Source organism: Canis lupus, chromosome 6 (assembly GCF_003254725.2).
Source record: "Canis lupus dingo isolate Sandy chromosome 6, ASM325472v2, whole genome shotgun sequence".
Classification (NCBI taxonomy): domain Eukaryota; kingdom Metazoa; phylum Chordata; class Mammalia; order Carnivora; family Canidae; genus Canis; species Canis lupus.
This window is the reverse complement of record NC_064248.1, coordinates 61774148-61789107: the sequence shown is the minus strand read 5'-3', so window position 1 is coordinate 61789107 and position 14960 is coordinate 61774148. Positions and strand designations below refer to the sequence as shown.

At 34.7% G+C, this 14960-nt stretch overlaps 1 protein-coding gene across 4 annotated transcripts in view; it reads right to left on the bottom strand.

The window, feature by feature from the left end:
* The window catches only part of COL24A1 (collagen type XXIV alpha 1 chain), a 387744-nt gene that overhangs the window by 350908 nt on the left and 21876 nt on the right, over window positions 1-14960 (bottom strand). For all 4 annotated transcript variants that reach the window (XM_025417772.3, XM_025417773.3, XM_025417774.3 and 1 more), the window contains exons 4-6: window positions 11895-13249; window positions 3542-3595; window positions 867-920 (exon numbers count right to left, since the gene is read on the bottom strand). In XM_025417772.3, coding sequence (XP_025273557.3) covers window positions 867-920; window positions 3542-3595; window positions 11895-13249 — 1463 coding nt within the window. The remainder of the gene's footprint in view (window positions 1-866; window positions 921-3541; window positions 3596-11894; window positions 13250-14960) is intronic.

Genomic DNA, 14960 nt, shown 5'->3' with positions numbered 1-14960 from the left:
AAGGAGATAAAAAATACAGGGAATATAGTCAATAATATAAAATAAAAAGTGAATATAGTCAATAATATAAAATAAAAAGTGAATAGAGCTACCATATGATCAATCCAACAAATCAAAAAAAAAAAAAAAAACTACTAATTCATCAAGATATATGCACCCCTGTGCTGTGGTTCATTGCAGCATTATTTACAATAGCCAAGATATGAAAAGAACCTAAATGTCCATCAATGAATGAATGGATAAAGATGTGGTATAAATACACACACACATGCACAATAGAATACTGCTGAGCCATAAAAATGAAATCTTGCCATTTCTGACAACATGGATGGACCTTAAGGGCATTATGCTAAGTGAAATAAGCCAGAAAGAGGAAGACAAATGTATATGTATCAAACATATCATACATACGTATGATCTTACTTACATGTGGAATCTAAAAAGCAAAACAGGTGAACAAATAAAACAAAATTTATGCATTCAGAGAACAGAGTGGTGGTTATGGGAGCCTCTAAAGGAAGGGGTACACACTTCCAGTTGTGAAATAAATAGGTCATGGCGATGTGATGTGTGGCATGGTGATTACAGTCAATGGTACTGCATGCATATTTGAAGGTTGCCAGGAAAGTGGATCATGAAACAAATTTTCATCATAAGAAAAAATTTTTTGTAACTTTTTATGATGATACATGGGGGCTGGACTTATTGTGGTGATCATTTTTAGTATGTACAAGTGTCAAATCATTGTGTTATATCCTTGAAATAGTTTTAATGTTTATGTTCATTATATCTCAATTTAAAAAAAATTAAGGACCTTCTTTAATAATGTCAGGAAAATAATGTGATACTCACTAGTCATCACTCACCTTTGGACCTGGCAATCCAGGTAACCCAGGATTTCCATGTGGCCCCGGTATGCCCTGCAAATAGTAAAAATGTCGTATCACTCTTAGAACAAATCTAGATACAAATAACAGGTAGTATTTGTTGTAACATTCAAACAAATATCACACAGCATAATTTCATTAAAATGAATGCTATCTTTTTTTTTCATAAAATTATAGTATCTTTTCCTAGATGTTGGATATTTTACTCTTGGAAAAGAAAGCTACGCTAATTATTAAAAAGGACTAGATTTTCTGTATTTTGATTCAAAACACTGCCTTGAGATGCTTACCTCTTTTAGTTTTCACCCCTATCTCCAGCCATGTTGCATAGTGCTACTTCTAAAAGCTGTGCAGAATAAGAAGTCTAAAAATAACAAAGTGCAAATGTTTAATCTTCTGTCAACATGCCTTAACCCTTTCTGCACTTGGGTTTTTGCTTATGCCATTATATATGCCTTAAAGACTTACTTTATTTCACTTTGCCCCCCCTACTACTGCCCAAATCATTCTTCAAGTGTCAACTAAGATCCCACCTCATTTTTAAATCCTAGCTACACCATCATAAAGTGGTTTCTCTTTCCTACTAACTTCCATAGAAATTCCTACATGTAAAGTTCATTTGCAATTAATTGTTTGTTGCTTTAGGATATTTCTTACACTGTTCTAACCTGTTATTTAAATATTTTATTGCTATTTTAACTCTCTTACAATATGTGCCATTTAGTGCTAGGATTGAAATTTTTTTGAAAAGGGATCGTTTTTCATATCACCAGGATAGCACTTGGAACATATGAGATACCCAGTAAATATCTGTCAATAACTGCTTTATTTACCAATTATTCATAGATTAACTGTTTTAATGCTTTCTGTTTCTTATTACCGATCCTCATAACAATCCTTCAAGGTGGTTATTTTAACTCCCATTTACAAATGAAGAAACTTAAGCTTACAGAAAACAGCAAGTAGAGGAACTATGATTCAATTCCAGAAGGCCTTCCAGGTCTTCAGACCCCTATATTCATTTGGGTTTGGTACCCACTTCTGAGCCATACCTCTAGCCATACCTCTAGCCTAACACACAACATATAGTTAATAATTACTTATTTTTCTGTCTTTTCCATTCTGAATTAATAGAGCATTGTGTTTCAAAAAGGAGAGGGGCATTAGCAAAAGCAATACTGGAAGTAGAACTAGCAACATTAAAACTAAGGGAACAAGATTAGATATTATGACATATGTCCTTTGTAACTTAAAAAAAATAAATTAAAAAAAATAGATGGAAAATTTTATGAGGATTTACAATGAGTTACTGATGAGATGTTGGACAAGGGCATAAATGCTTATTTTACGAAGTTCAATAGTGCAACCGTGAGCTAGGACAATAACTTTAGAAAAAATTAATATCAGTGAAAGTATGAGGTCTTTTTTTTAAGGATAATTTGCTGGTTGTCCCCAAATGAGATAAAATCTAGTGAGAGAAAAAATGTGAAGTTGCCAGTTTTACTTTAAAGAACGCAAAGGAGACAAAATTAGGAACACAGGTGTAATATTTAGCCTTGAGAAGAGGAATACCATTTCTTTCCTAAAGGATTGAATAAATAAACTTAAAAAAAGATAGAAACTAGAGAAGGAAACGTCTGTATCATGGGAATAGATGGAGACTCAAACGTTGAAGGTCATGCTGTGCAAAAACAGAATCAGTAGTGGAAAGGGAGTGGAATTAGCACAAAGAGAGATCCAGTCCCACAGAAAAGTAGGATCCAGACAGGAACTGGGAGCATGGAAGTGGTCTGCCAGCTATGGAAGAGTGAGCACACTGATGAGAGGCTCTGAAAGGAACATGATAGGTCATCAAGTATAGAGAAATAAACCAAACACTAAACCACTACAGCCAGTGAGCGTTCATCTGAGGCTTCATACCAAGAAGACTTTGTTGTGAATATGAACGACTCACAGTAATATTTCAGGATGATTTCTCATCGTATTGTTTGCATGATAGATAAAAATCAGGATAGAAAGAAAGGGGATCGTACAAGGCATGTGCATTTGTCTTTATAACACACAGTCCCAATCTTTTTTCTGGCTCTTTGAAGAACTTCTGTTAGTAAAAGTCCACATTTATTTTCTTAAGTTTGAAAGAAATAAATTTTAACACAGCAGTAAATCTTTTGTTGGACCTGCGTAATGTGAGAAACTACTGCTGATCCTTAAGGCAGCTTTTTCCTCAGGACAATTATTTTTCTAGTCAGTAGCTCCAGGATTTTCCACTATTTAATCCAGGAATGTACTATTTTAAGGCAGCCCACTCCTCTTCATTTCCCAAAGCAAATGAACCCCACCTTGAACTATCAACTACCGATGAGATCACTTTATAACTAAGAATAATGTTACAAGTAGCACCGAAAGAGGCACTAATCTACAAATTTGATAATCCTTCTTGGGCATGTTCACAGAGAATGCTCTGGCTGGGTGTTTACACTCAAATAAACAAGCTGCACATGTTCCTGAGTTTCTCTTGAATTGGCAAAGGTAGGGCTAAGTCTGAAGACCCAGGCAGGTTTCCAAAGGAAGTACATACTGTACAATCCTAGGAAAACCATACCACAAAGTTACTGATTCTAACAGCAAGTGGGACATGGAGCCCATTTACTTACCCGTGGACCTCTCTTTCCGGATGGACCTGGGATACCTGCTGGACCCGGTGGACCCTTGGAAAACAATTGCCAAGATGTCAAGCAGCATAATAGATGCATCTTTTCTCACAAGTCTCATTAAGATTCCCATACTAGGGCTTTTTTGCAGTCCCCAGTTCCTAGCTGATGGCGATTTTACAGTAACATGAATCCCACTCACCCTAATCAGCAGGGGTGAGAGTTGAAACTCAAGTGTCCTCTTTAATCTGGCCAGAAATGGCAGCAGGAAGTCTGTGACTTATGGTTACAGCCTCTGTATCTGGTTTTTACGGGGACCATAACTAGTAGTTTTGTGGGTAATTTTTACCTAACTTTACTTTTACTACTGAAGGCGGAATTCAATTTAGGGTTTGGAGACCAACAACTGCAGGTTTTTTTTTCAGACACATTTCAAAAGACTTGCCCTGAAAAATTAAAGCAGTGACCATAGTATGTTCTTTAAAAGACTTACAGCCAGAATCTGTGTAATGTGTTAAAACCCTCATGAGATCCTTCTAGTATACTCAGTAATAAATCTGCCTTACACCGAATATAGCATACCAGGAGGTCAGTTATAGACTTAAATGGTTTGCAAAACAAAGTATGAAAGCAAAAGTTGATCCGTGTTTAAAGTGTTCTGAGTTCTTTAAATGTTATTCATTAAATACATCGAATAAGATATTGGAAACTACTACTTTACCTCCTCATGTAATACTTTGTCATCTTTTTTCACTTACTTTAACAATCGGCTAGGAGCAGAATAAATATTCATTCGGGACATGGTTAACACATTCATTCATTCATCTTTCATTCATTTTATTGTTACTGAGCACTCTGCTGACATGGAATGATTCTTGGTGTCTCTAGAGCATACACATATTCCATTTTACAAATATCCATTAAATATTGCTTTAAGAATAGTATGAACATTGAAATTAGACGTATCAAAGTTAAAGTACCACTCCTATCATTAACAAGCAGCATACTTAATGAGCCTCCTTTTTAGCCTCATTTTTCTCATTTCTCAATTTTGCTATTAACTACTTATTGAAAAATTCTTCCTTTATTTAAGTTATGATCATTTTGAAGTTTCATACTGTTCTTTTTATATTCCAAACTGTCCACTTTCCTTTAATTGTATTTTTCCTTCTCCTATTCCCTAACTTAATAAAAACCTTTCATGTACTTCCTAATATTGAGAGATAAGTACTATATCTATTCAACCTCCGACTGAGGGCATTCTCCTTCCTGAGTTGTTTTCAAATATTTTAACAGCTAGTATTTTACTACTAGTGTCCACCAAAGATTGACTTCCACTTATTTTTTTAAAAAATTGAAATTCTTTTCACAGTTCTGGTTGTTGTTAAAATCAGAAGTTAACAGCTATTGACTTGAAGTCCCAAAAATAAGAAGATTAGAAAACTAAAATCGAATGTCCAGTTTGGTTTATTGCCCTATCACACTACATTACAACAAAAGAAACACCATTCCTTTCACATTGAAAAGGTAATTAATATTAGGTACTGGGGAAGAAAGAAAGTATATTTTATGTCATGATTAAAATATTTAAGTTCTTTAATAAGCACTAAATAAAAATCAATTTTAGCTTTCTACACAATTTTGCATTTTCGAATCTTTGAGAACAGATTATTAATAGGGATTTCTAGAAAACAGGGAAGTAAATTGATTTTATATGCCATGTCTTGTTTGAGGAGAATAAGTTATTTTCTGTAAATAAAGTACTAAAAATGGCCCTTTAACTTTGAGATTATTGATTATTAAGAGAAAGTATAATTCAATGAAAAGAGCAATAGTTTTGCAATTGTCCAATCTAGATTCAAATCATTACTCAATCATTTACTAGCTAAATGACTTTGGATAAATCAGTTACTCTTTTTAAGCCATAGTTCCTCATCTTTAAAATAAATTATAAAAATAAGTTATGATTATTTTTAATTTTTATAATCATTTCTAATGATTATAAAAATCTACCTTTCAGAGTTATTGTGAACATTAAAGATACTAGATAGAAAAAAACCTATCACTATGGCTGATATATAGTAGTTGACCAGTAAACTGTAATGAATTTTTTATTTTTATTTAATTAATTAATTTATTTTTTTTAATTTATTTATTTTTAAGATTTTACTTATTTATTCATGAGAGACAGAGGCAGAGACACGGGCAGAGGGAGAAGCAGGCTCCATGCAGGGAGCCCAACATGGGACTTGATCCTGGGTCTCCAGGATCACACCCTGGGCTGAAGGCAGTGCTAAACCACTGAGCTACCAGGGCTGCCCCATAATGAATTTTTTAAAGGTGTATATGGGACACATCAACTACTCAATTAATGTTAGTTATAATATAATTACTAGGGTAATTACTATTATTACTAGTATATAAGTATATATATTAAGGCAAATATATTTACTAGACTATAACTTCTAAAAGATAGGAATGCCTAGCTAATTAATCTTAGAAGTCCTGTGTCTAAAATTCCTTTTTTCATTCATTCATTCATTCATTCATTCATTCAATAAACATTAGTAAGCATCAAGCCCTCCTGGAGCTTACAGTCCAGATAAAAAGACACATGTTAACAGATAAGTACATAATTATACATTTTACTTAGTGATAATGAGGGAAAAGCAAGCAACAGAGAGATTCACATAGTTAGTGCACCTCATTTATTTGTGATGTCAAAAGAATTCTCTGAGGAAGTGCTAAGTTAGGCCAAAAAGACAAATAAGAGAAAAGAAGAGAAAATAAAATTCCAGAAAATTGGAAGAAATGAATGAGGGTATGAGTAAAACAAAACAAACCAAAGAAGAAGCATAGTCTTAGTGAGAAATTAAAAAGAAAACTCAGTGAGAATAAAGGGAAGTGGAACAAAATGAAGTTGCAGAAGTAAGAAGGAGCCAAATCATGTACACCTACATAGGTTATAATAAAAAGTCTTTCATTTATTATAAGTGCTTTATTCTTTTGCCGCTTAAGAATTTAAGCAGCTAAAAGATGTGAGGTGATTTGTGTTTTCAAAAAGATCACTAGAGAATTTTCATAAAACATGGCAGAATGAGAACATTTTTTAAACTTCTCTCCCTCCCTCAAAACCCACTGAAAACAACAAAAAGCACCAAAAGAAAAAACATCATTTCCAACAAAACAGGGATAGGACCACAACCACAAACCACAAAATATGAACATTATCTTCCAAATACTGAGAAACGGTGGTGTAAGGAAAGATGTTGAGAGATGACCGAAAACCAAAAACCTCCTCAGACCTCAAAACTTGGACAGGCTACAGTTATCTAAAAGCATATCAATCTTGAGAGTTCATTCCAAAAATCCTTTGATTACAACGATGAGGTTTAAGGGAATGAGAAAGCCATAGCCAATATGATTAATGGCCCAATGAAGACCCAGCTCCAAACAGCCCAGAGTAAGGAAGGTAGAGCTAAAAAGGAAGAACCCATCATTTTTATGACCTGCAACCAAAGATCCTATCCTCAGGAGATTTCTGGTGGTGAAAGAGGATAAAAGACAGGAGCATAAATCATCATATTGGCTCTTAAGGAGCCTGTGAAATAAAGAGCTTCATAATAAATTATACATGACAATAAGAGAAGATCTGTCTCCAAGCAGAGGACAAAATAAATACGGTAAGATGGTGTTTAAAGGTAGCAACTTAAATTTGACACTGTGTGTCACTCCACCTAACTTTCCTTTGCCTCTCCCTATACTATCCCAAAACAAATAGTGGCCCAGTTAGAGTTGTTTTTATTTTTTAAATGGCTAATAACCAGAAAGAAACCAGCAGGTGACTTATACATACATATCAAGGAGGGACGGGGGAAAGTATGAGGACAGAAACATAAATTTAAAATAAATGAAAATTATTCATCAGAGGAGGGACACCTGGGTGGCCCAGTGGTTGAGCCTCTGCCTTCAGCTCAGGACATGATCCCAGAGTTCTGGGATTGAGTCCTGCATTGGGCTCCTGCATAGAGCCTGCTTCTCCTCCCTCTGCCTGTGTCTCTGCCTCTCTCTGTGTGTCTCTCACGAATAAATAAATCTTTTTAAAAAATTATTTATCAGAGGAGGAATTACTCCATGCAACAGAGAAAAAGTTCAGTCATATAGATGCAAAGAATTTCAAGATGCCATTTTTCTATAAAAAGAGAACTCAAGGGGTGCCTGGGTGGCTTAGTTGGCTAGGTGGCTGCCTTTGGCTTGGGTCATGATCCCAGGGCCCTGGGATCAAGCCCCATGTCAGGCTCCCTGCTTAGCAGGGATGGGGGGGGGGGGTGGTCTGCTTCTCCCTTTCTCTCTACCCATCCCCCCTGCTCATGCTCTCTCTCAAATACATATACAGTTTTTAAAAAGAGAGAGAGAGAGAGAACTCAAAGAAGAGTTACAAAAAATAAAAGTAACAATGAAGGGTAATGAAATGTGAACCAGAGAGTTCAAGAAAGATATGAAAAGAGCAAAAAAGAAACCATTATAGGCGAAAACCATGTCAAATACAATTGAAAAATCAATAAAGGAATGTGAGTGCAGAATAACTGAATTCACACAAAATGAAATAGAAAAAAGAGCAATTACACATAGACATGCTTGTAGAGATTATATCTGATATCACAAAGGACATCCAACATATGTTTGTTGAGGAGCCTGAAGAAGAACACGGGAAAAAAAGAAAAGAAAAATATTTGAGGATATAAGGGAAGATGTTTCTATAATGAAATAAAAATAATCTTCATATCAAAGGAGTACCAGAAAAAAAAAAAAAAAACCTGATACAGACTTCAATAGGCTTAATGAACTTGAGAGATGATGAAGGAACTGCACAGGTATAAGGTGGAAAAAATCATCACCGCAAGTAGGAGAAATCAGGCTGGCCTCAGAGACTTCACATAGTAACATCTACTTCAAGAAGTGAAGCAACAATCCCTGCAAAGTTCATCATTTCATCACCATTCATACTTTCATTAGATTTTTTTAAAATCTACCTTTAGTCTTCTACCCTATGTTTCAGTTGGACTGTGAAGTTCAACAGCAGCTTTCATTAGAAGAACCCATTTCCTCCACTGTTCAGTCCTCACCCTTTTTGACTTCTATGTAGCTTTTGGAACTACTGATCAATTTCTTCTCAAAACTCTTCATGGGCTTTTGTCACAGTACACTATACTCTTCTCTCCCATCTGACCATTCATTCACTTTTCTGCTTTTTGTCTGCCATAATCCCAAAGCAAACATTCCCCCATGATTTGCTTCTTCACTTATGCCAAACTCCTTACTTTGAAAATTATCCAACCCTATAGCTTTAACTATAATATTAATAGGAAGAGTCCCAAATCTTTATCTCTATCTTGATCTCTCTTTCGCACTTCAGCTTCTTCAATGTTTCCAACAGCTGAATTTCCAACAGAATTATCAATGTTCTAACTTAGTTTCCGCTCCTAAAATTGACTTCCTCTCTTAATTATTGATTTTAGTAAAGGTATTACCATTCTCTCAATCCGCAGACTTAAAACTTCAGTTGTCTTTGATTCTCTTCCTTTCTGCTTGGTTCCTAGGCCTAATTAATTTCCTAGTTCTACCAAATCTTTCTTCAAAATATCTCTTAAATCCTACCTTTCCTCTTCATTTCCACTGCTATCATCCTAGATTAGTTAGGTCCTAGCCCTTGTAACATCAAGATGATAGCAGGGGGATGCCTGGGTGGCTCAGCGGTTGAACCTTTGGCTCAGGTTGTGATCCTGGGGTCCTGGAATTGAGTCCCACATCAAGCTTCTTGTGGGGAGCCTGCTCCTCCCTCTGCCTAGGTCTCTGCCTCTCTCTCTCACTCTGTGTCACTCATAAATAAATAAATAAAATCTTAAAAAAAAAAAAAGATGATAGCAGAAACTTCTTGTCTGTGCTGGGCACTAACAGACTGACTTACCTATTAGTATCTGTTCAGAAACCTACAAAATTCCCCGTAAGAACAAAATAAAATTATAACTATCAGTTTGACAATTAAAACTCTCCACGACCTGACAACATCTAGCTTGGGTCTTATATCTGTCCAATATTATTCAATCTAACATCATGAAAGAGTTTGAGCTTTAGAGGCAGAAAACCTGAATTCAAACCCTGGGGTTCCATCGTTTATTAGCAATGTGGTTATGAGCAAGTAAATTAACTTTTCTAGGCTTCTGTTTCTTCACTTGAAAGATGAAGATAATAATACCAACCTCACTGAGTTAATTTAAGATAAGGTAATGAATGTAAAGGGCATGGTACAGCATCTGTCACAAAGTAAAAACTCAATAGATGATAGCTGTTATGCCACTTTTCCTATATAAAAAATAGACCAGTTCCTTCCCCCTATCAAAATCTATGCATTCTTTGAGGCTTAAGTTACAACTTTGTTCACAAGAACTTATTCTGAACAACTCAGCCTTAAGTGATCTTACATAGGGATCTCCTCAGAAAATATTTCTCTCAGGCACCTGGTTCAGTGGGTTAAGCATCTGCCTTCAGCTCAGGTCATGATCTCAGGGTCCTGGGATTGAGCCCCGTGTCAGGCTCCCTGCTCAGAAGGGAGTCAACTTCTCCCTCTGTCCCTCCTTCTGTTTGTGTAAGTTGTAATAAATAAATAAAATCTTTTTAAAAAAGAAAATATATCTGTTATGAACATTTGTACCCCATACACTTGGTTTGTAAGCTCCTTTTGATCCATGACTGTGTTACACATACTTTGTGTTCCTGCTTTGCCCATAGCAGAAACTAAGTAAATATCCGTTAAATATTATTGGTCCATTTACCAACGTTGAAATGACTATTTGGGGATTTATAGAAGAACATAATACTCATCTCATCATACGGACTTTTTCTGAAGAAAGTAAATGGCTTCATAACTATTTGTTTAATATGACCTGCCCAGTAGCTCACTTTTATTATTAATATGTTAATAATTAATTGCTATAGTGGAAAAGACTTTATTTCTCTATAACATATTATTCAGATTTTATTTTAAAATCTTTAAATATTCACTTTAATAAGAATTGTTCAATACCCATCAAATCACTTTAAGCAAGAACCACAAAGGAAACATAAGCTAAGCAAGTGACATCATCTTCTCCCGTTCAATGGCTTCCAGAATCAAACTAATGACCCCAAATTTATTTTCATCAAATAAATACTTTAAGATATATTTTAGTCTGCTTGCAATTAGAAAATTATTTTTTAAAGATTTTATTTATTTATTCGTGAAAGACACAGAGAGAGAGGCAGAGACGCAGGCAGAGGGAGAAGCAGGCTCCATGCAGGAAGCCGGATGCGGGACTCGATCCTTGGGTCTCCAGGATCACGCCCTGGGCTGAAGGCTGCGCTAAACCGCTGAGCCACCGGGACTGCCCAGAAAATTATTTTCTAAACACATATGGGAGATTACTCAAGATATACAAATATAAAAGGCAAAAACATGTTTCTAATGTGATTTTAAATAGATTTTTTAAAGTTTTAAATGATTTAGAAATTTTTCAAATATTCATCTGTAATTGCACCTACACAACAAAAGAGCTTCAGAGCTGAAAACATCTATTATCTCATAGTTTTGTTTATACATTATTAAATAAGTGATTTGGCTGGGTTTTTTCTATTGAATACGCAGATGGGCTAGTTAGCTATTTTTTGTATTAGGTACCTAGAGCTTTTATTAATTCATAAATGTAAATGCACTATATCATTAAAGATATAATGAAATATGTTACTCTTAATAGATACTAAACTATTTCATTTATAACAATAATGTGTTTGCTTTTTTCCAGTGATTCACTATAAAATTATCTCTACCTGAAATAAATTTTTATATTCCATTTTAATCCATTTGATTTTATTTTGCTGAAAGATGTGTTTAATAATGATTATCATTAATTTAATTGATGTATGTAATGCATTTTTCTTTAGTATATTTCAAGTTTCATATCCTTCTCTTAACATAACTATGTTTTAAATCTATGTTTTTTCTATAAAGAATGCTGATCTATATTTAACAGTCAAAATTCTGCTTGAGTTTCAACTGGACAAGAAAAACATACAGTTTACTCACCACTTTACCAGAATTAAGTAACCTTTCAGCCTACCAAAAAAACAACAACAACAACAACAACAAAAATACAATATTCGAATCAAATATTGGTTGGATGCATTATAGTAACCATAAATTCACTTACTATAGGCAGGATACATTTCTGACACATATCTGTTCTGCTCTGTATTATTAAGTCTAGAGGTTTTTTCCTTTTTGATAGTTAATACATTAAGACAGATTTTAAAAACAACTTACGGGAGGTCCAGGGTCCCCTTTTGGCCCTCTTAGAGTCTCCATTTCGAGCATTGTATTAAGATCCTCATAATAATAATAATAATCATAAAGGTCAGTCTCATAGCTATTTTCGATGGGATAGGTAGCATCAGGATCAAATTCACCTTCTTTCCTCAGGTCAAGGTGATTGTCCACAGACGGCTCATCTGTCACTCTGTATAAGGTTGTGTTTAAAATCTGTTGCGGTTCCATGAGTTCATTAGTGTGTAGATTTGCTGCAATAGCCTTCTTGAGATTGATCATTGTTTCTTGTTTTATATGTGGAAGAACAGATGATATCTTCTTAAATGGTAGCAGACCAGTTACTCTATCATTATGTTGTGTGACATTGTCAGATACATTTGGGAGAGAACTAAATTTCTCCTTGCTCTTTGCTCTCGCCTTATTAAGGAGATGATGGGTCACTGACAGGCTTAAATTTGTCTGAGTATGTTCCTCAGTAATCATTTCTTTGGCCTGAATTCCATGGTTTACAAGATCCACAGCAGACACATTGCTTGAATGAAGAGACATTGACTGAGATTTTGACATCTGGAGTCCTTGCTGTTTACGGACTGTTGCAGAATCATTATTTATCATATTTGGGATGCTTTTGCCTTTGGTAAATGTGTCCTCTGACAGCACTTTTTCACCAAATTTTTTGGGCAAGGGAGAGTTTTCCAGTATTTCAGCTGGTTTGATGGTTGTATGAAGAAGGCTTATCTCAGGGCGACAACGCTGTTTCATATATCTACAATAGTCTGCAGATACTTCTGCAGAAGGAATAATATCTAACTGACATAGTATTCCTTCAAAATGGACAGAATTATTATTCATACTTCCTAAGGTAAACACACTGTTAGAATCAAAAGTCTGAACTTCTGAAAGAGTCTCTCTGCTAAAAGATTTCTTTCCACACTCAACAAACATTGAGACAACTTGGTTTCTAATAGTAATGGCAAATGAGTGCCATCGCTCATTGTGAACACTGTAGTTGAAAAATACAGACTGCTTTCCTCCAAGGTATACTACTAATTTTTTAGGTAATAACTGCACTCCTAATTGCAGTCTATTTTTATTTCTAATGCTGAAGAGAAATGCATTGTTTACTCTATGTGACTGCAACCCAATTAATATTGTAAATGGCTGTTCTAAGTTGAATGGTAAAATTTTCATGAGAGGTGACTCAATATAAGCATCATTTGTTAAAATGACACCTAATTCTGTTAAGTGGACCCCCTGAGGTAATGATGTAGATGATGATGGTACAGCAGTCACTGATGATGAGTGTCTTACATCTTTGCCTCCAAGGCCTAGTTGATGAAGAATGTCTATGCCTGGAAATTAAAAAGAGAGAGAGAGAGAGAAGGAGAAAGAATCTTACTCTTATGTATTCATGTGTTCATATAAAATTTGAATATATTCTCATCTCAACAGTAATCCCTAAAATAAGCATGCTCTATCAATTTCCAGGTAATGAGAGAAATGGAGAGAACGAGTAAAATATTATACTCAGTTATTTGAAACACACACATACACACACAACCATGCACACACACACACACACACACACACACACACAAACACACCCCAATATCTCTAAACCCAAAATTTAATAATTGTTCTCTCCGGAATCTTATTTGGTACTCCAATGAATATTACTTCTTTAATTTAGGACTTAAAATTTTATGACTTCTATGTTAAAGAGGAACAGGGGACACAGTTACCAAAAGAAATTTATAACTTGGCAGTCATTTTATAAATTAAGTTCACATAATCTTTTAATCTATAATTTTGCAGGCTATTTTCCCTTACAGGTTTCTGAGAATTTACAAGTCACATAAGAGTTCTCCCTATGCCTAATACCTTATGTGTGCTTCAGAAAGAGTATTCAGTCACCTTGATATCTCCTGGACAGGAGAACTTAAATTCCAATTATTGGTGATCATATACTTTTTATTTCCCTTCCAAGTTTCTCTTGCTTCCATTGTTTTCTCAGTCTTCCACAGTCTTGGTAATTTTTATCCAAACCATTTTTAGACTTTCTCAATATTTATCACATAATACAGATTTTATGTAATATAAATTTCATATAATTAAGGCCTTTATTAGTTTATTTTTATTGCAATGTTACTAATAGTATACTGCTTATCTTCCTTATCCAATTATAAACTCTTGGAAGACAGATTCTATGTCTGATTCACTACTCAATATCTAGTATTAAATTAAATTTAATATTTAATTTATTAAATAAATTAAAATATTTTCGTAGAAGAGAGCTTTACAAAATACTCAAGTGTTTTAAGGTTAGAACAACCATCATTTTATTGATAAAAACAGTTGTAGTTTTATACTAGTTCTAACTGTTATAAATGTTTGTATCTAAGATACAGTATGACAGCATCTCTCAAACTCTTCCACCAAAACATTATTAACAGCAGTTTAGAATTATATGCGTCTCCAGGAATTTGGAGGAATAGTTTAAAGAGGCCCCATAAAAGCACAAAAAATATCTTTGACTTCTCATGTTTTATAGTTAAAATTTAGGAAAAACTTTTTAATTTTACTCAATAATATGACTATGTTTGTTTTAATATAAAACATGAACTACCAGCTAAATCAGTTAACCATCCCCATCCCAATCTTCATTGAAAATTTATACTCCTGAAACATAGATCTGCTTAGTCTGTGAATTTTTTTGATTAATTAATCCATTTGAGGGAGGGAGAGAGAGAGAGAGAAGATAGACAACATACAGGTGGAGAGAGGGAAAGGGAGGAGAGATGGAGGAACCCCTCTCTCCCACAGCACCTGCTCTGCTGAGTGGGAAGCCTTACTCAGGGCCTTGATCCCAGGACTCTGATTATCATGACCTGAGCTGAAAACAAGAGTTGGCTGTTTGACTGAGGCACCCAGGTGGCCCAAGTCAGTGACTTTGAGTCTTGACCAATGATATCTGCCTCTATGGGTGTACATATCTCAATCTGAGAGATAAACTATGTTAGAAACACTGCTCTTATGAAAATTACAATGCTTAAAGTGTATAAA